At 41.7% G+C, this 20282-nt stretch overlaps 1 protein-coding gene across 1 annotated transcript in view; it reads right to left on the bottom strand.

Annotated features, from left to right (window-relative positions):
• Positions 1-20282, bottom strand: part of LOC102940290 (potassium voltage-gated channel subfamily KQT member 1-like) — a 742437-nt gene that overhangs the window by 647141 nt on the left and 75014 nt on the right. Inside the window, exons 4-6 of the mRNA XM_043532723.1 lie at positions 8375-8453; positions 6324-6420; positions 1083-1223 (exon numbers count right to left, since the gene is read on the bottom strand). Coding sequence (XP_043388658.1) covers positions 1083-1223; positions 6324-6420; positions 8375-8453 — 317 coding nt within the window. The remainder of the gene's footprint in view (positions 1-1082; positions 1224-6323; positions 6421-8374; positions 8454-20282) is intronic.

Here is a 20282-nt window from a genome sequence, read left to right as displayed (position 1 = left end):
GTTGTGAATATTTGGGAGCTAGTGGCTCTAAGTCTGCCCCCAATATCATCATAAATATCCTCAGAGTAGGTCATTCCCCACCCTATCACCAGACCTGATTTGTCAGCCTCCTCTGGTTTGCCACACTGACACTCCAAGATCATGAGCCACATGAGATTTACCAGTGGGGAAAGCTGCCTCAGGAGCACAGGTGGCATATCAGACTCAGACTGCTGGCGAGCAGAGGAAAGACATTTCCCAGAGATGTGTCACGAATGTGATGAACGTGGATAGAGGAGCATAACCCTACCACCTCACCAATAAATGTTCTCTCTTCACTCCCCCACATAACCACATACTCCCTTCTCCATCCAGCTGGACATTCACACCCCTATACAACTCCCATAACTGCCCATTACCCCCAGCCCCAAACCTTCTCTAGTTCACCATGACTCCTTACTGAGCCCTGCTGGTGAATCTGGGAAGCACTATCAGACATCCAAAACTGCTGATGGATCTGGAGGGCTCTGTCAACTACTTTCAATGGAACTATTTAATGTTATCACAACTTCCCATATTCCATGTTTTAGAATATGCAGTTTGCGTTGTAGTACACATAACTGACATCCACATGCATGCTTTGGGGGCTGTCACTACAGTGCATAGCTAGAGGTATCTAAATAATGGAACACCTTGGCCTAAATTTCTAAGAGGGAACATTCTTACAGTAATGTTTCTTTTTAGAAAAATCACTGGAAATTAAATTGGGCTCAAAAGAGGATGTACAATTTCAAGATTTTTTTCTCACTCTTTAAAATAAGGATTTAATTCCTACTTTAAGTACAAAACGCAATGCAAACTTTACCACGGAGTCACTACTTTGCCTTTATAATATACTTCATTACTGACATATTTTAGTTCTATTGCATCTACTTTAAAAAAAAAAGGTTAAATTTCCCTTCTAGATTACCATTTACAAATAGGTCTGATTTTGCAAATCAATAAATCCTTACTCAGGAAAAAAAATCCCTATTAATGTCAATGGTCTATCTTGCATGAGAGTGGACAAAGACTAGGCACACACTTTGCTACAGATGACTTACCACACCCCACCACAGGGCATCAGCATAGCTGGAGAAACCTGTTCTTCCATCTTCATCCACTGCATCCTTCTCAGCAAGATAGACAAAATAGGATGAGAAGATCAGTCCCAAGAATCCAATGTACAGAGTAGTTATGAGTTCCTATCACAAAAGAAAGGAAACAGTACGTAAGGCTTAAGTTATGTACTTTCCAGTTTGAAACCAATAACTTTGTTTAGTTTCACATACTAGCATATTTTGCTGAAAGGCACTATCATGGCAATGCTGTGCAATGGCAAGGTTGGAAAGACACTATCAGCAAGTTTAGAAGGCAAAATGTACTTCCATAAAAAAAAAAAAAAAAAGAGGAATCCATGAATAGCTTTGTATTTGCTTCAAGACTAAGTCATTCAAGGCCAATGGTCCCTGACAGTAGATTTGGACAGGTAAAAATAGACATATGACTTTGCAATGTCATTGGCCAACTTTGGTGATAGGCCAAATATTAATGTCTTTTAAAACTGAAGGTAAATCCTACTAGTCACTCTTAGAGTATGTGATTTATTTACAGAAAATTAATCTCTTCTTCGCATCCCCCAGCATATTAACAGACATGGGGAGCACATTATTGCCTTCCATCTCAAACTTTTTTTTAGTCAACATTTTAAAAGGGATCTGAGACTTTATCCACATTTACTTTGTGTTGCCTGAGAGACTGGGGGTTAATTCCTGCTTTGTCTTTTGTAATACTTTTTATTTAAGCTTTGCCACCTGCAGGAAGACTGAATAGTAAAATTTACTACATACCTCATCTGTATCTTTCCCCAATTCTTTGTGTTCTTTAGTCACTATTCTGAATTCCAGACAATTCTTCTCCTTTATTTTGTGTCCCAAATATTGCAAAAGCGGTTTTTAAAAATAAAAAACACCCGTCTGACAAAGAACCCCTTTATTTAAAATAGATGTTTCTCTCCCACCATTCTTCTGTCATGTCTTACACTAGCATCTGAAGCTAAATGTCAGGGAGGAGAGTTCCTGGAAGATCTGGGTTTTATTACCTTAAACTAATTTCTTTCCATTCCCTTTGTTTTTTCATTACAGCATCTCTCTGGTGGAAATGGTGAAGCCTTGGAATGCTCCCTGAGACAACTGCTACTTGTAGCATCAGGAGTCAAGACTCTAAAAACCCTGCCCACTGAAACTTCACTGGGATAATCCAGATTCAGTGCACCTAATTAACCTTTGCACAAAACAAAGCATTCTCCCTTCTCAATAAATGTTCAGGTAATCCATTAGTCCCGACTGTTCCCTTTCTAGTCTCAGTTTTTAGTAGCTCCAGTTTCACCTGTAAGTCTTTCTCAGCTCTAGTTGCCTGATGCATTGGTTGAGCAAGGAAGTCAGAGCTGAATCTTCACTAATTCATTGTGGTCAACCTCTCCTCCACCAACTCTGCTGCCTCTTTTTGTACAGCAGTTAATACACTTGGTATGTCTGATCTTACTGCTTTGAACTCTGTTAAGAGTTCCTTTTACATTTGCAGCTCACATTGTTTTCTCTTGGTTTTGGCAGCTTTCTGTGCTATCTTGTCCAAGTCCTTCCCCTCTTTCTGCAGTGATCATCCATTCATTACGCTAAGATATTGTTTAGTTTGTAGGCATGGGTTACTGTAGTATAGACAAACTAGGCACCTTTCCAGGGCAGCAGATTTGGCCCAGCTGCCCCTCTATCATGATGGAGGGGTGTCCTGGCCAAATGTGAGTGGCTCTGTGACCCCATGCACCAGGTTGCAATTCCAGTCACTCAAATTTGACAGATGGACAGCTGGTCAAATCTGCCATCCTAGGCTTATAAGGAGAGGGGGTGGCACCCTAAGTTTTGCCTAGGGCAGCAGATAGTCTTGAGCAGCCTCTATTTGTGGGTGTCCATTTAACACTTGGAAAGCCTGAATTCTGTAGGCTGTAAAGGGCAAGAAAGCCAATGGAGGTGGATGTTCTAGTCACCAACTGAGCATGAAGTTCCTATGCTTCCATCCCCCGGAGATGACATCACTTCCCACTGAATGAAGGTACCATATTAGTGTCACAAAAGCTGTCTGTCTTGCTTCAAACAAGAGCCCAACTACAAAACATCCAAGCTATTGGTAGATGTCACAAGTAATTGGAACACAGAATCTACTACTTTCTCACTGATTTTGCCTTGGAATGGAGGCCAGACAATAGTTGAAGAGATTTTCTATGTGAAGTATTGGCTTTAAAATGAGGCAGACCAATATGAGTTTTAGTGGAGTTGGGCAGGATCTCATGAGATTCCCACCACTGTGGCTGAAATGTCACCAGAACTACCGAGGATATTTCAGCATCAGCATCTCTAAATCGTAGCCCAATTCATCAAAGCCTGAACCCTTGTCAAAACTCAGTCTGGATGAAAACACCACTTCCTCAGATCATCTCTAATGGCCACTCTGAATACGTACATACATGTTTACAAACAAATATTGCAATAGCAAGTGTATATATATAAATATTAAAAATGTTCCAGCAGCCTTATACTAAGGAGATGTGTAGACAGGATATAAAAATTTCAACAAAAAGTTAGAGCACATAAAGAAATAGGAGTTGATAGCTTGCACTAATATAGGATCTAACATCTGAAGTTGCTTGAAGGTTTTGCAGAAAATCGAGGTTCAGACTATTATCTCTATTTTATAGCTGAATTAACAGACAGAAATTAAATAACTTGCTCAAAACAAGGAAGTCAGTAGAAGGGCCAGATACACAACTCAAGAGTCCAGGTCTTGCAGTCCTTGCACTTACCACACAGCCAAGCTTACTCTCATGCTTTTGAGAAGGACAGCTAACAGACCAAGATGCTATTCATCAGGTGAAACACCAATAGAGTGACAAAAAATAATTTCTTTTCCCTTTCCTCCCCCACAGAAGTCTAACACGCTATGCTTTGCAGTTATGACTGAAACAAGGTTAGTGGGGGGTGGTGTGCAAAGAAAGCCAAAATCACACTTGCATATAGGGTAACATGCCAGATCAGTATTGAGGGGCTTAAGTCAGTAAGTTCTTTTAAACCTGGACACATTTTTAATTATGACAAATCTCAAATAATAGTACTACTCAGAACTCTTAGAAAAACCATCAATTGACCTTCTATTAGAAGCATTATGGCAGCTCACAAAGCAAGATGAGGGATAAGTGAACCTCTGAGATTAGAGACTCAAACTGGAGCTGGATAAGTTAACTCAATAGTTTTTCAGTGAGCTGCATGATTTTTTCCAAGTTTTTCCATCACCATATGTGATATTGACTCATGTTCTGTTGCCTTTGGCAAAAGACACTAGTATAAGCTCAACCTTCTGAAAATAGCTGAGTGCCCTGGCCAAATTGGGTTTCAGTGAGCTAATACAGCTATATGTAAAACTCAAACACACATGGAAAGCATTGGTTCAATCTTTAGTAAGCTTTTCTGGGCACAGACAGATCCAAGCGAATCTATTTTCAGTGGGACCCAAATAATTTCCTTTTGTGTACTTTTCAGGGATTTAGGATCCTATTTTGTATTGAAAAAAGTGTCCAATTCAGCAACAAGAACAAATGAAAGTCTGCTTTGTATGCTGGCTGCAAAGAAAAAGAAGCTGAGGTCCTTTTTTCTTTAAAACTCAAATTTCTATTGCAGACTGGAGAGGAATAAAAGTTATGTTTTCCCTTCTGTTCACTGCAGTTTCAGCTACAATTATCCAATGTCAATAAAGAATATTTTTGATTTTGAACTGCTCGTGTGTCAGTGGGTGATCTCCTGGGTCAAGCATCACAGATATGAAGACTGTTTATAGATCACCATAATCACTTCTCTGGAGTAATATAACTTTAAATTCATTTGGTTCATGGGCTTATCTTCTCCAAGGTATTTTTTATTTGCCCCCAGAAAACCCCCACAGTAAGCCTTATGAATACTAAGAAAATACTTTAGGAGTCTAGTCCAGTATTATATGGATAGCCATGCACTGTAGAGATAAACAATGAAGCTTACACTGACATGGGCCATTAAAATTCCTCCTGTCATTTAGGAATGAAGTGGATTTGTGTTGAGGGATTTTTGCTGTTTGTTTGGGGATTTTTTTTTTTAAACAGGAATTCAGTGTTTTTCAATGGAGTTCAGCCTGGATCTGAAGTTACCTGTGGTGCAGCAGAAATGTTAATAGCACAAGAATAACTATACTATAGATTCAGTGTTCTGCTTTAAGCAGTTCCCAGTCATCTGTAACATAACCTAACAATGATCTGCTGGAGCAAATGCAGGTGGCAGCTGTGATGGAAGTTTATAGTTGTTTACACTAATTGGAGAACAGATTTATATGAAGGAGTGTGAAGGAAGGACTGTCATAGGAGGAGAAATAACTGGCTATAAAGATGAAGAAATCTATAGTGTGGAACAAGCCACTATAATATGACTGGATGAGTAAGAGAGGATGACAATAATATGTTGATATGGTTAACTTCAAGCACCCGTTTTCACCAAAAACGATTCGAAAGTGACCCTTTAAAAAGGGCCCTTCAATCATTCGTTTGCCAAAGTATGTGTAAGAAAGACTATACGAAAAGTGATTTAAGCTTAAGTACTTTTGAACAGGAGAGGTAATGGTAAAATGTACAAGCTTTAACAAAAACAGACTGCTATTTATAGAAATATTTACCTCTATTTCACAGCCTATATTCTTAGATAAAATAGTGTTTCCTGCATGTTAACACACTATATTTAATATTTTTATTTATAGCACAGATTAGAAACCCCAATATTTAAGTAGCTAAATAAAAAGGAATGGTTAAAATGGCTGATGTGTTTACTTAAAATTTTTCAACTGGTTTGTTTTTTTGCCAAAATAACCTGGGTTAGAAGACATTTCCTGCAAATACAGCTGGCAGCATTTTCATATGCGAGACAAACCATGGAACTATGTTAAATAAATTCTGCCTGAATAGTTCCATCAAACTTCACAGAGAACCATTATTCACAACTATAATGCTAATTTCCAGAAAATACCACTGCTGGTGCCTACTAGCCCCCAGATTGAAAGAAATATTCAGCCTAATTGTGTTCCTGTTTTAAAAATAAAAAGAAACATGATTGTCTTTGAAAGTGATTCATTCTATCTTGCAACAATAATTGTTCATTTTAAAGCAGATCATGGTTTGAAGTCCAAGAGATGAATAAGCTTCATGGACAACGTGTTAGGAATTTTAAAATATCCAGTACCTGACGATGTATGAAAACAACTGATCCTAAGAGTCTCCAAGTGCCACCCTGCCGATCTACATGAAGCATGCGAAGTATCTGGAGAAACCGGATTCCTCTGAAAGAAAAATGTGAAATGAAAATCAAAAACTTAAATATCGATACAAAACTATTTTTTTAATCTGCATACAACCTTCAGGGTACATTTATATACTATAATTTAAAAAAACAGAACCCCCCCCCCCCCCCCCCCCCCACCCCCCCATGTTCCTGATCATCCTTCAGGATGCTGAGCAACTTCTGTTCCCAGAGATGTGCCTGTGAATTAAGGCTATTCGGTACCTTGTGTGTGTGGACCCATAATTTCAATACTGTAGACTACTCTGTATTTAAGCGTATAGTGTATCATTATACCAAATAGTTAAATAAATTGGACACATATTTGTTCATACTCATAAGCACATTACATTTTTACTTATTTGTGACTCTCAAATGTTTGCTTTCTGAGACCATTCAGTACAAAAACTTTACTAGCATGAACACTGGCAAAAAGTAAACTTTTAACTCTGATATTTTCCAAAAGCAAAACGTGAATTGAACATTCAACTGTAAAAGTCACAATTCTCATTTTGATTGGTGATTTATGTAACTAAAAACAATCAGTGAGTAGAGAAAATGCTATGCAACTTAAGTAACCAACCAGAACATGAATTTTAGACTCTTGCGACGTCGGCTACAACAGTGCCATACCAACACCTGTTCTCACTTTCAGGTGATATTGTAAATAAGAAGCAGGCAGCAGCATCTTCCCTAAATGTAAACAAATTTGTCTTAGCGATTGGCTGAACAAGAAGTAGGACTGAGTGGACTTGTAGCCTCTAAAGTTTTAGATGGTTTTGTTTTTGAGTGCAGTTATGTAACAAAAAAAATCTACATTTGTGAGTTACACTTTCACAATAAAGAGATTGCACTACAATACTTGTATGAGGTGAATTGAAAAATACTATCTTTTTAGCATTTTTACAGTCCAAATCTTTGTAATCAAAAATAATAATATAAAGTGAGCACGGTATGCTGTATTCTGTGTTGTAATAGAAATCAATATATTTGAAAAGGTAGAAAAATATTTAATCATTTTTAATTGGTATTCCATTGTTTAGCAGTGAGATTTATCGCAAATAATTTTTTAAATTCCAATTAATTTTTTTTTAGTTAATTGCGTGAGTTAACGGTGATTAATTGGCAGCCCTAAATTAAACAAATCTTAACATACACATTCACCTGTGGGAACAGAAAGTACATATTTGTTCTGGACATTTATGTCTTCATAATCTTGTCAGTTCTTATATGTCAAAAGTCAGTGCCCCGTAAATATCTTAGACATATACTAAAAGGGAGTTGTATATATGTGGGCCCAGTCCTGCAAAGTGCTGACTTCCTCACTTCCCAATGACTCAAGTGGGAGGGAGGGCACTTAACATATTATAGGAGGTGCAGCACCCCTTTGCTGGATTAAGCACAGTGGGAATGCACCTCCACCACTCCTTATCGCTCCTTTCCAGTGTTTACTCAGTTTACCATCCAAAACAACATTGTGCTACTTGGGGCAAGCTGAACAAACACTGCATAAATCAAATGTGTCTGGTTCCTGCATGGTATGTGTTACCTGTGCCAGATAAAATGCAATTGTGCTTTGATGGATTTAAGTGAAGTAATTACACATTCTCCAAAAAAGTACCAAGTGAATTAAGTGGTGTCTGGATTACTTCTTAAATAAACCAACGTGCTATAATATTCTATTTTCCCTTCAGAAAGAGTGTTGGATGTTTTGTATGGGACATAATGTTTCTTTAGTTGTGTCCTCTCTGCTTCCACACTCACACCCATGCAGTATGCGTTGCCTCGATGCTGCCTTTCCCAATCAGTGACCGAGGCACAATGGTACACTGAGTTCTTCATAGTCCATTTACCTTGACATTTTGATAATCATCTTTGGCAATAACAATTTATGGGTTTATAGATGCATGCTCTTGTATTTATTTAGTTACGTTACAGTCACTAGAAGAACGTACCTTATGGCAGATGTGGCGAACACCTGCCCATTTGATCCTACACTCAGAACAATAATTGAGGCTATCACAACAATAAGATCTGTTAAAAAACACATTGAACATTAGACTTATGCACTTAAACAGTCGTTGAACACCAGATGAAAAAAAGCAAACAAAAACCAAAATGACTTTAGTAGAGTTTTGTTGGAACAGTGAGTTAACATAGCGGAGTTTCACATCTGGAAAACCAAGATTAAAATCTGGTTTTGGCCAAATGAAAGCATGTTTGGTAATCACATCAAAACTCCCTATTATTTCCACTTCAGAAAATGAGCACCCCCATCCCACTCCCCATACACATGCTAAAAGAACGTTAAGGTTGGAAACTCAAGCACTCAAAGTTTAGGAAATGCCAAAATTCAGGTTGCCCAGGATACTTTAATTTGACTCCACTGTGCAGTATGCATTATGATGCAGTCTTTAATTACATGATTACATTCTATTTTTTCCTCAGGACTCCTACCTCACTCAGTGCACAGGAGGGATGGTATTTAATGTATTTTGTTTCCTCATCATCATTCAATGTGTGACCCATGCCTTATTCACTGCACACTATTAAACCTTGTTCTAAGGCGCAATTATTATTTCCTCCTCATGGTCCTCACCATTACAGTTTTAGAATGTTTCACAATTATTAAATTTATTTCCACAACACCCCGTGAGAGGAAAGGGTGTTATCCCCATTTTAAAGATAGGGAACTAAGGCACAAAGAGATTAAGGTCAAAAGTATCCACCTATTTGGGTGCCCAATTTGGCACACCTAGGACCTGATGTTTCATTAGCATTATACCACACTTAATATGTTCAAAGAATAGCTCTCCCATTGACTTCAGTCACACTTTGAGTCCTCAGCACTTCTGCACATAAGACCCAGTAGTCTCAAAGCAGGCACCCAGAAACTGAGAAATGCTCAATTAATGAACACACACGAAAAAGTCTGCTTCAAGTGCCTTATCCAGCATCACATAGGATGTATGTGGCACAGTCAAAAATATACATTCATAGATATTAATGTCAGAAGGGACCATTATGATCATCTAGTCTGGCCTCCTGCACAACGCAGGCCACAGAATCTCACCCACCCACTCCTGCGAAAAACCTCTCACCTATGTCTGAGCTATTGAAGTCCGCAAATTATGGTTTAAAGACTTCAAGGTGCAGAGAATCCTCCAGCAAGTGAGCTGTGCCCCATGCTACAGAGGAAGGCGAAAAAGCTTCAGGGCCTCTTCCAATCCTTCCCACCCCAAATATGGCGATCAGCTAAACCCTGAGCATATGGGCAAGATTCACCAGCCAGATACCCAGGAAAGAATTCTCTGTAGTAACTCAGATCCAACCCCATCTAACATCCTATCACAGGCCATTGGGCCTATTTACCATGAATATTTAAAGATCAATTACCAAAAATCATGTTATCCCATCATACCATCTCCTCCATAAACTTAGAGTTTAATCTTAAAGCCAGATAGGTATTTTGCCCCCATTGCTTCCCTTGGAAGGCTATTCCAAAACTTCACTCCTCTGATGGTTAGAAACCTTCGTCTAATTTCAAGTCTATAATTCAATTCTCCATGGTAGCATTCAACTGCCTTTACTATGGCAGACCCCTGCCTCATTCACTACACATCTTCCAAACTTTTGCAACAAATAAGGCAAGGGTCCTACAGTCAGTCTCCTTCACTACACAGCCCTGCTTCATCCCTACAGCAAGTCCCTTGTGCACTTCCTGTCCTTTTGGGGAGGACGCTTGTTGTCAACCTGTCCGGTCTATGCTCTGGCACCACTTCAGCACATTGAGAGCACCCTACAGGAACCCTAGACAGCCTCCAGAAGAAGTTTCTGGAGTTTTTCTGGCCAGTCTGCACTGGGTCTCTGTGGCTGTCCTGAGCCTCCTCTTATGGGAGGGCAGACCAGGCCTGCTCTGCATCCACAGGCAGGTCCACAGCTCCTGCATTCAGGCCCTTCAGTGACAGTGCAGGTAGTCATACATGAAGCATTTTGGTGCACATCTTCCTCCATCATCTCCAATATGCCAGGCAGCTCTTATCTCCTGAGACATCTCTGAGCTACCAGTCTTTTACTGGGACCTACTCAGGACCTGGCAGCATCTAGTGTCAGTGACCAGGTCCATAGCAGCCACTGTGGAGAAGACCCTCCTTGCAGAACCCCTCCTACACAACCCCATCTCCATGTGCAGGTGAGGGAGTCCCCCTTGATTCATGGAAGTTGGTCCTGGCTTGTACCACCAGACTCTAAAATGTCCGGGATTAGGATCAGAGGGATTATAGCACTCAGCCAGTGCATGGAGCTGCCCACCCTGCTCTTACCCTGTTGTGTGCTCCAGGAGGCGAGGGCAGCCTTGTCTCCTCCTTCTCTCATTTTCCTCAAGTGGATCCTGAGGAAGAGTGATCCCTGTTCACTGCTGACCCTCTGGAATTTAACCCCCGCTGCCCCATGAGCGTCCTTGGCCACACCCAACATGCCACAAGAACCGTTTGCAAAACATCCATGCCTCATGAACATCTCTATGCTCATCCCCCTCAACATCCATTTCTTCACCCTCATACTACCACCGGGGAACAAGTGGCAGGACCTCCTGCAACCTGCAGAGGGCAGGAGCTCTGGTGGGCCAGTGTGTACTTCACCTTGCCCAAGGCCCACCAGGGATATTAACTCGCAACTCCTCCATGCAGCTGTGAGCATAGCTGTGTGCTGGCATGGTTCATGGAGCCTCCTGGCACTTGTCCATTCTGTAATGAAAGAGACATACTTACCCAGAGAGCACCAGGTTGCAGTACCCTCTGGGTAAGTATGTGTCTTGTACACTCCATCCACAGCCCCAAAGTCACAAGATCTCCTCATCAACCTCCTCCTGGCATGGCCAAGATGGTCATCCATCTGTCCAGGTGGAGAAAGTTGGAAGGGGAGGTGCCCTCTTCCATTCTCTACTGGTATCTGATATCCAGGCAGATTTCCTCTAGGTGGCACCCCTGAATCCTCTGACTCCTTTGTGGAGCAGTGGGCACTGACTGGGGTTTTCTGCTTAGCATCCCCTCTGGATCCCGTGTTGGACCGATATCCTCACTCCCATCCCTTTTTTCACATTTGTTACCCAAAGTACTCTGTTTTCTGGACTTTGTAGTCCCTCCCTGTGGCTGAGACCATAGGTCTTTAGTTTTGGGTCCACCTCTTCCCAGAACTCAAATAGGCCTATGAACTGATTAAGGCAGAGGTGCTGTGGGAAAAAAAAAACCAGGATGCAATCATCTAATTAAAGACTATCACAATGCATATCCACAAGGGGGACAAATTAAGGTTGCACAACCAACCCTTATTCTGGCATTTCCCAGCTTTTGAGCATTTGACTTTGGAACCTTAGAGCTCTTTGAAAATGGGGTGTGTGTGAGAGAAGTTGCTTAGGTTTTTAAAAAAGCAAACTGAACATACAAATTCCATCCAGTAGCATCATATTGATACCCATATGGGACATCAGTAGGACTAAAACCTTTAGCTCCACCACACAGACGTCTGCAACTTGAGCTAGCAAGGAAAATGATAGCAGTAGTAAGTAGTCATCCTTTATGGGGACTGACATAAAGGAGCTCTGGTATGAAACTGCAGAAAAACCTGAGAGTCTCTGGATTAAGTTTAGAAGTGTGAGCAACAAGGGTGATGTCGTGCTGGGAGCCTGGAAAGTGTGGGCCCCTTACTGAATGAGGGAGGCAACCTAGTGACAGAGGATGTGGAAAAAGCTAATGTACTCATGCTTTTTTTGAGCAATGTCTTCACAAACAAGGTCCGCTCCCAGACTACTGCACTGGGCGGAGGTGACCAGCCCTCTGTGGAGAAAGAAGTGATTCGGGACCATTTAAAAAAGCTGGACAGGCACAAGTCCATGGGGCTGGATGCACTGCATCCAAGAGTGCTAAAGAAGTTGGCGGATGTGATTGCAGAGCCATTGGTCATTATCTTTGAAAACTCATGGCCATCGGGGGAGGTCCCAGATGACTGGAAAAAGGCTAATGTAGTGCCCATCTTTAAAAAAAGAGAAGGAGGAGGATCTGGGGAACTACAGGCCAGTCAGCCTCACCTCAGTCCCTGGAAAAATCATGGAGAAGGTCCTCAAAGAATCAATTCTGAAGCACTTAGAGCAGAGGAAAGTGATCAGAAACAGTCAGCATGGATTCACCAAGGGCAAATCATGCCTGACTAATCTAATTGCCTTCTATGATGAGATAACTGGCTCTGTGGATGAGGGGAAAGCAGTGGATGTGTTATTCCTTGACTTTAGCAAAGCTTTTGATACGGTCTCCCACAGTATTCTTACCAGCAAGTTAAAGAAGTATGGGCTGGAGGAATGGACTATAAGGTGAACAGAAAGCTGGCTAGATGGTCAGGCTCAATGGGTAGCGATCATTGGCTCCATGTCTAGTTGGCAGCCGGTATCAAGTGGAGTGCCCCAAGGGTCGGTGCTCGGGCCGGTTTTGTTCAATATCTTCATAAATCATCTGGAGGATGGCGTGGACTGCACCCTCAGCTAGTTTGTAGAGGACACGAAACTGGGAGGAGTGGTAGATGCTCTGGACAGTAGGGATAGGATATAGAAGGACTTAGACAAATTAGAGAATTGGGCCAAAAGAAATCTGATGAGGTTCAACAAGGACAAGTGCAGAGTCCTGCACTTAGGAGGGAAGAATCCCATGCACTGCTACAGACTAGGGACCGAATGGCTAGGCAGCAGTTCTGCAGAAAAGGACCTAGGGGTTACAGTGGACAAGAAGCTGGATGAGTCAACAGTGTGCCCTTGTTGCCAAGAAGGCTAACGGCATTTTGGGATGTATTAGTAGGGGCATTGCCAGCAGATCAAGGGATGTGATTGTTCCCCTCTATTCAACCTTGGTGAGGCCTCATCTGGAGTATTGTGTCCAGTTTTGGGTCCCACACTGCAAGAAGGATGTGGAAAATTTGGAAAGCGTCCAGCGGAGGGCAACAAAAATGATTAGGGGACTAGAACGCATGATTTATGAGGAGAGGCTGAGGGAACTGGGTTGTTTAGTCTGCAGAAGAAACTAATGAGGGGGGATTTGATAGCTGCTTTCAACTACCTGAAAGGGGGTTCCAAAGAGGATGGCTCTAGACTGTTCTCAGTGGTAGCAAATGACAGAACAAGGAGTAATGGTCTCAAGTTGCCATGGGCGAGGTTTAGGTTGGATATTAGGAAACACTTTCACTAGGAGGGTGGTGAAGCACTGGAATGAGTTACCTAGGGAGGTGGTGGAATCTCCTTCCTTTGAGGTTTTTAAGGTCAGGCTAGACAAAGCCCTGGCTGGGATGATTTAGTTGGGGATTGGTCCTGCTTTGAGCATGGGGTTGGACTAGATGACCTCCTGAGGTCCCTTCCAACCCTGATATTCTAGGATTCTATGACACAGGAGAGAGATGAGACACTTTGCCAGTGGGTTTCACAGATAGTTGCTGACACTAGAGGAATGTTGAGACTCAGGAATCTTGGCACTGATGGAGGTTCAGCTTGGCACTGATGAGGCTCTGGAGAGGAGTGTGTCTAGTGGGTACAGACCTTTTTATCCATTCCCCACAATCGTGACTCCTCCTTCCCCATCTCCAGCAACTTGTCCCTGGCTCAATCCTTTCTCTTCTTCAGCCATGGTTCCTCATCCCAGTCTCACAGTCTTCTTTCCCACCTCTCATCCTGGATGTTCAGAGATCTCTCCCCTCTTCCCACTTGTTTTCCTGACCCACCAATTCCCTGTCAGTCCCAATCTGCCAGTCCCAGTCTGTGAGTGAGCTCCTGCCGGGGGGAACACAGAACATGCCCCCCCGTAAAGGGGTCAAAGTTAAATGTCTGTGCATGCCCCTGTATGAGGCACAAACTCAGCAAAATGGCAGTAAATAGCCTACTATGTTGAACAAATGGGGCAAATAAGTGACATATGTTCTGAATGTACAATTTCACATTTTAGAGGTTTTTTGGTCTCATTCTCTGGAACAGACATAACATCTTGCCTGTTTCTTAGGCTCTGGACCAGTACCTAGCACACTAAGCACTGTTTCCCTAGAAGCCTGAGACAGGCTGCAGTGTTGCTTTCGTGCACCAGTGGTTTCTTCATTTCTATGACCAGGTCCCTGAAAAACATCTCTCTTACTTAAGGATTTATTAAGCCAGGGATTTATTAAGCCAGGTACAATTCAACTACATCCAAATATATGCATTCAGACATACGTCCAAAATGTTCACAAAAACTACCATCAGCCAGTGTTTGCCTATCCATTTTGTGATGGATAAGGATACCATCACACGTGTCCTTTTGTTTTGTTATAAAAATTAATTATAACCGTTTTGCTTCAGCCCCAGAGGCAGAAGCATCTGAGTGCATAGATGACAACAGTAATACTGCTTTCCCCTTTTTGGGTACATAAGTCACAAGGGTCATTTTCCTGGAAACCAAACAAAACTGGAGTGGACAGGTTTTGCCAGTTGGGAAGGAACTGAACAGGAATTTCAGGCTTGTTCCTTCTCATTGTGCCAGCCAAAGTTAGTTTTTTGGGGCAGCAAGTCCAACACTGGTGAAAAAATTGTCCCTTGTTGCCTCTAAAACTTGTGCCAATTTGTTAACTATGTTTCTTGCTGCTGCTGCATTTGCCTCTCTGCCAGCATATAGGTCAGCATTTAAAATATACGAAGCTGTGAAGTCACAGCATAGCCAGAATTTACTGCCAGACCTGGCTGATTTTGAAAGCATATAATGCCTGAAAGGACAGCAACCATGGTAAGCCACCAGCTGTTTGTCCATGGACAAAAATCAGCTTGCTAGGCAAGTATTTCTTATTTATACACATAGGCAGAGCACATGGTAATAGGCAGAGCACATAGTAATACCTACCGCCAGATTGCTTAAGTACTTCCATTATTAACTCAACAATTTGATTTCTAATTTTCCCAATATCTTTACATTTGGTCTACAACTTTCAATATCCGGTGATTGTGAGCAAAAACAATTCACCCATTTTTCAAGTACAAAAAGCAAAAAAAAAATTCCCTTTTAACAAAACCTTTGAATTGTTTTTAGCAGCTCTAGTAGTTTATGGTATGAAGTTTATGGTCTGGAGATAGCTCTTAGGCTGGATATATGCTTTTTAGTGGTCCAGTGAAAATCTGTCTGTAAGGACTCAAAATAAACAGCCTGTATGCACATACTTTGAGTTCTGACTTACAATAATGTGGTTTTTCTCTAACATTCACTCAGTGTTTTATTGGCACAACACTGGTAGGCTTATATAACTTGACTGGAATTTCACATTCAATGTACAGGTGCTCCTTCAGAGCCCTGTCTCATTCCATAACAAACTTTGAAGGTGCATATGAATATATTCCACACAGGCCCATTGCTAAAGGCAGACAATATGGGATAATAATGCACACACAACACCCTTGAACATAACCTGCCTAATATTTATTTCAAAGCATAAGCTCCCAATCCCCTGGTGAATGAACATTAATTACAAAAATTCATCTGTAGTGACATTTCTGTAATGCAGCAAAAAGGATAGCATGTGACCTTGCAATCCCTCATGTTATCTTCACCTGTGCCCACTATTTACCTTTTACAAAAAGCCTAAGTATAAACATTCAGGGTGGAATTTTCAAAAGTGTTGACCCAACACTGCTCCTGCTGAAGCCAATGATAAACCTATATTGGGTTCCAACTGGAGCCAAGGCTCTGGGAACCCTCTGGCCTTGCGGGGTCCCAGACCCCAGGCTCCAGCCTGAGCCTGACCCTGAACATCTACAAAGCAAATGTATAGCCCCACAGCCAAGTCTAGCAATAGGACTAGTACACAGAGTTTCTTCTACAACGTAACAGTAACAACTGTACTTCCAAATGTATTTCCCCAATGAGCCTTAATTCCCACAAGAATAAAATAGTATTTACACCTCTTTTGTCCATAACCTCCCACATTCTCTATACTTAAACATTCTGAGATGTCCTAACAAAGAAGTTGCAATCCTGTGCTCACGATTTACACTTAGCATTTAAAGTGCACTGTATGCTCTAATACTATACAAACACTAATTGCTACTGTAGTACGTAATGTGACATCATACTGAATACAGATCAAGTTGAAAACATTCTAACAGGATTTATGTAGCTTATCCTGCATTCAAATGAATATTCTGTCAGATAATTACTTATGGAAGCTACTTAAATATAATCCTGGGAAAGCAATGGAGAGCAAAGGTTGCTGCATAGATTGTTTCAAGTTCTGGCTCATGATATGTTCTATGAGACAAGGTCAGTTATAGAATTGGCTGTATAATTATTTTTGCAAAAAAAATTAAAGTTTTCAAAACAATTTCACAGAACATTTTGGCATTTTATTAAAAACCAAAAAAACATACACAACTTCCTTACAAGGCCAAATTTACCAGGCCACTTTAACTGTGTCTGCATCAGAGTCATTATGTCCGCAAACAATGAAGTGCCATGCACTGAATCAGTTCCCACATCCCTCAAGAGATGGCACATACAATCGCCCATATATAAACACAGCTATTAGGGCTGTCGACTAATCACAGTTAAACTCACACGATTAACTCAAAAAAATTAACTGCGATTAAAAAAAACCAATCACAATTGCAGTTTTAATTGCACTGTTAAACAATAGAATACCAATTGAAATTTAAGCTATTTTGGATGTTTTTCTACATTTTCAAATATATTGCTGTAAATTACAACACAGAATACAAAGTGAACAGTGCTCACTTTAATTTTTATTACAAATATTTGCACTGTAAAAATAGAAATAGTATTTTTCAATTCACCTCATATATGCACCATAATGCAATCTCTTTATTGTATAAGTACAATTTACAAACGTAGATTTTTTTTTGTTCAAAAACAAAAACCCGTAACTCAAAACCAAAACAATGTAAAAAACTTTAGAGCCTACAAGTCCACTCAGTCCTAATTCTTATTCAGCCAACTGATAAGACAAACAAGTTTGTTTACATTTACGGGAGATAAATGCTGCCCGCTTCTTATTTACAATGTCACCTGAAAGTGAGAACAAGCGTTCACTGGCACTTTTGTAGCTGGCATTGCAAGGTATTTAAGTGCCAGATATGCTAAACATTTGAATGCCCCTTCATGCTTCAGCTACCATTCCAGAGGACGTTTCCATGCTGATGACACGTGTTAAAAAGATAATGTGTTAATTAAATTTTGACTGAACTCCTTGGGGGAGAATTGTATGTCCCCTGCTCTGTTTTACCTGAATTCTGCCATACATCTCATATTATAGCAGTCTCGGATGAAGACCCAGCCCATGTTTGTTTTAAGAACACTTTCACTGCAGATTTGACAAAACGCAAAGAAGGTACCGATGTGAGATTTCTAAAGAGAGCTACAGCACTCGACCCAAGGTTTAAGAATCTGAAGTGCCTTCCAAAATCTGAGAGGGACGAGGCGTGGAGCATGCTTTCAGAAGTCTTAAAAGATCAACACTCCGATAGAGAAACTACAGAACTCCAACCATCAGAAAAGAAAATCAACCTTCTGCTGGTGGCATCTGACTCCAATGATGAAAGTGAACATGCGTCAGTTTGTACTGCTTTGGATCATTATCAAGCAGAAACCATCGTCAGCGTGGATGCATGTCTTCGGAATGGTGGTTGAAGATGAAGGGACATATCAATCTTTATGTAAGGGGACTGTTGCCCCTTACTAACATTCAGTGGGGGGTGTTTTGGTTGGCTAGCTCCCACTACTAAAAGGGGAAGGGTCTATGGGAAATCAGGATCCTGAGACTGATAGTCCCCAGGAACAATGGGGAGAGGCCAATGCTCCAGGTCAGCCTGAATGACAGGGCGGGCAGGCTAATCAGGGAGTCAGGAGGCCAGGGAGCTCCCGTCCTCCATGTGAGCTGGATTTGCCTGGGTCAGACAGAGTGGGGCTGAGCTAAGGAGGAAGCAGGGGCCCAAGCTGAGCTGGGGAGCAGAGCTGTGCCAGATCCAGAGGGACCAGAAAAGCATCCCAGAGAGAGCAGACCCTGTCCTGGGAGCAGAGCTGCAGCAACCAGAGCCAGAGGGGCCAAAGAAGCAGCCCGGGGAGCTGGAGGCAGAGCAGCAGCAGCGCTGAGACAGAGTGGTGGAGCTGGAGCTGGAGCTGTCTGCAGCTGGGTGCGGTGAGCAGCTGGGGAGAGCGAGGGGGACTCTGGGCAGTGGGCCCAGCACAGGGAGACACCTCAGCCAAGAGGCTCTGCAGGCCAGGCTTGGATCGTAGCCCCGACAGGGCGGAGGCAACACTGGAAAGAAGGGTCCTACCACTTAGAGCCTGAGAGCATGTGGCCACCGCCAGAGCAAGTGTCCAACCCACAGCATCCCTGCAGCACAGCCAGGGCCTGAGAAAGAGGCCTGGGACTTACAAGGAACAGGCTGTGAACTGCCCTGACATTCCAGAGACACTGTTTGTGATGTTTCCTGCCACAGAGTAGGTTGATGTGTTTCCTTTAGCCTTTCCCATTTTTCCTTATTCTTTTTAAAATTGTGATTAAATAACTTGCATTTGCTTTAAATTGTATGTAATGGTCAGTGGGTCAGAGAAGTGCCCAGGGCAGAGAGAGTACTCCGGAGTGGGGACACCCTCGCCCCTGTCCTAGGTGACCACAGCAGGGTTGGCGGTCGAGCCCCCCAGCAATCCTGGGCCCAGCCTTGTTGGCGTTACGAGGACTCCGCCAGACAGGATAGTGGAAGGGGAGTCCTCAAGGGCAGGGAGGCCACTGGATAAAGGAAGTGGGAGCGAGGACTCATCCTTTCACTAGCCCACTTCACCGGGGCAGTACAGAAGCCAGGAAAGTTCCCCACAATAGCAGGACTATTCCCCCGTTTACATTTAGCGCATCTGAAACGTAAATATCTTGCAACACCAGCTACAACACTGCCATGCAAACATCTGTTCTCACTTTCAGGTGACACTGTAAAACAAGAAGCAGACAGCATTATCTCCTGAAAAATAAACTAACTTGTTTGTCTTAGTGACGGGCTGAACAAGATGTAGGAGTGAGCAGACTTGCAGGCTCTAAAGTTTTAGATTGTTTTATTTTTGAATGCAGTTTTTTTTGTACATAATTCTACATTTATAAGTTCAACTATCACGAGAAAGAAATTGCACTAGAGTACTTGCATGAGCTGAATTGAAAAACACGATTTCTTTTGGGTTTTTTACAGTGCAAATACTTGTAACCAAAAATACAAAGTGAGCATTGTACATTTTATTCTGTGTTGTAATTGAAATCCATCTATTTGAAATTGTAGAAAATATCCAAAAATATTTAAATAAATGGCATTCTATTACTGTTTAAGAGTGCAATTAATCATGTGATTATCATGATTAATTTTTTTAAAATCACTTGAAAGCCCTAACAGCTATATATTTTGTGCATTTGTGCTTCTGTTTGTTTTTCATGAAACGAAATCCCCCAGGATTTGAAAGTTGTACATTATTTCCCCCTGTTGTTAATTATGCATATTAAGCTCCTCAGCAGACTACTTGGTTTGCTGAGTTTTCACCTGAAATCTCATGCAAATCATAGGTGGTGAGTGAGGGAATCAGCTGTGGACTCTGCAGATGGGGTTAAACTCACACACTGCTCCCCAGCTACCTGTACCCCGGCAGAAGCATGACCACAAAACCCAGTGAGCAGAAACTAGGTTTCAATTCCCCCACATAAAAATAACCTATGAAAGGGAACACAGACCCCTTAATGATTAAAAAGTGTACTGTATACGGTATTAAAACATTTTACACACATTCATATCATTGTAGCACCTAAAATGGTCAAGGTGTGTAC

This window comes from Chelonia mydas, chromosome 1 (assembly GCF_015237465.2).
Source record: "Chelonia mydas isolate rCheMyd1 chromosome 1, rCheMyd1.pri.v2, whole genome shotgun sequence".
Lineage (NCBI taxonomy): Eukaryota > Metazoa > Chordata > Testudines > Cheloniidae > Chelonia > Chelonia mydas.
Note: the sequence above shows the minus strand (reverse complement) of the source record. Positions and strands in the feature narration are given on the sequence as shown.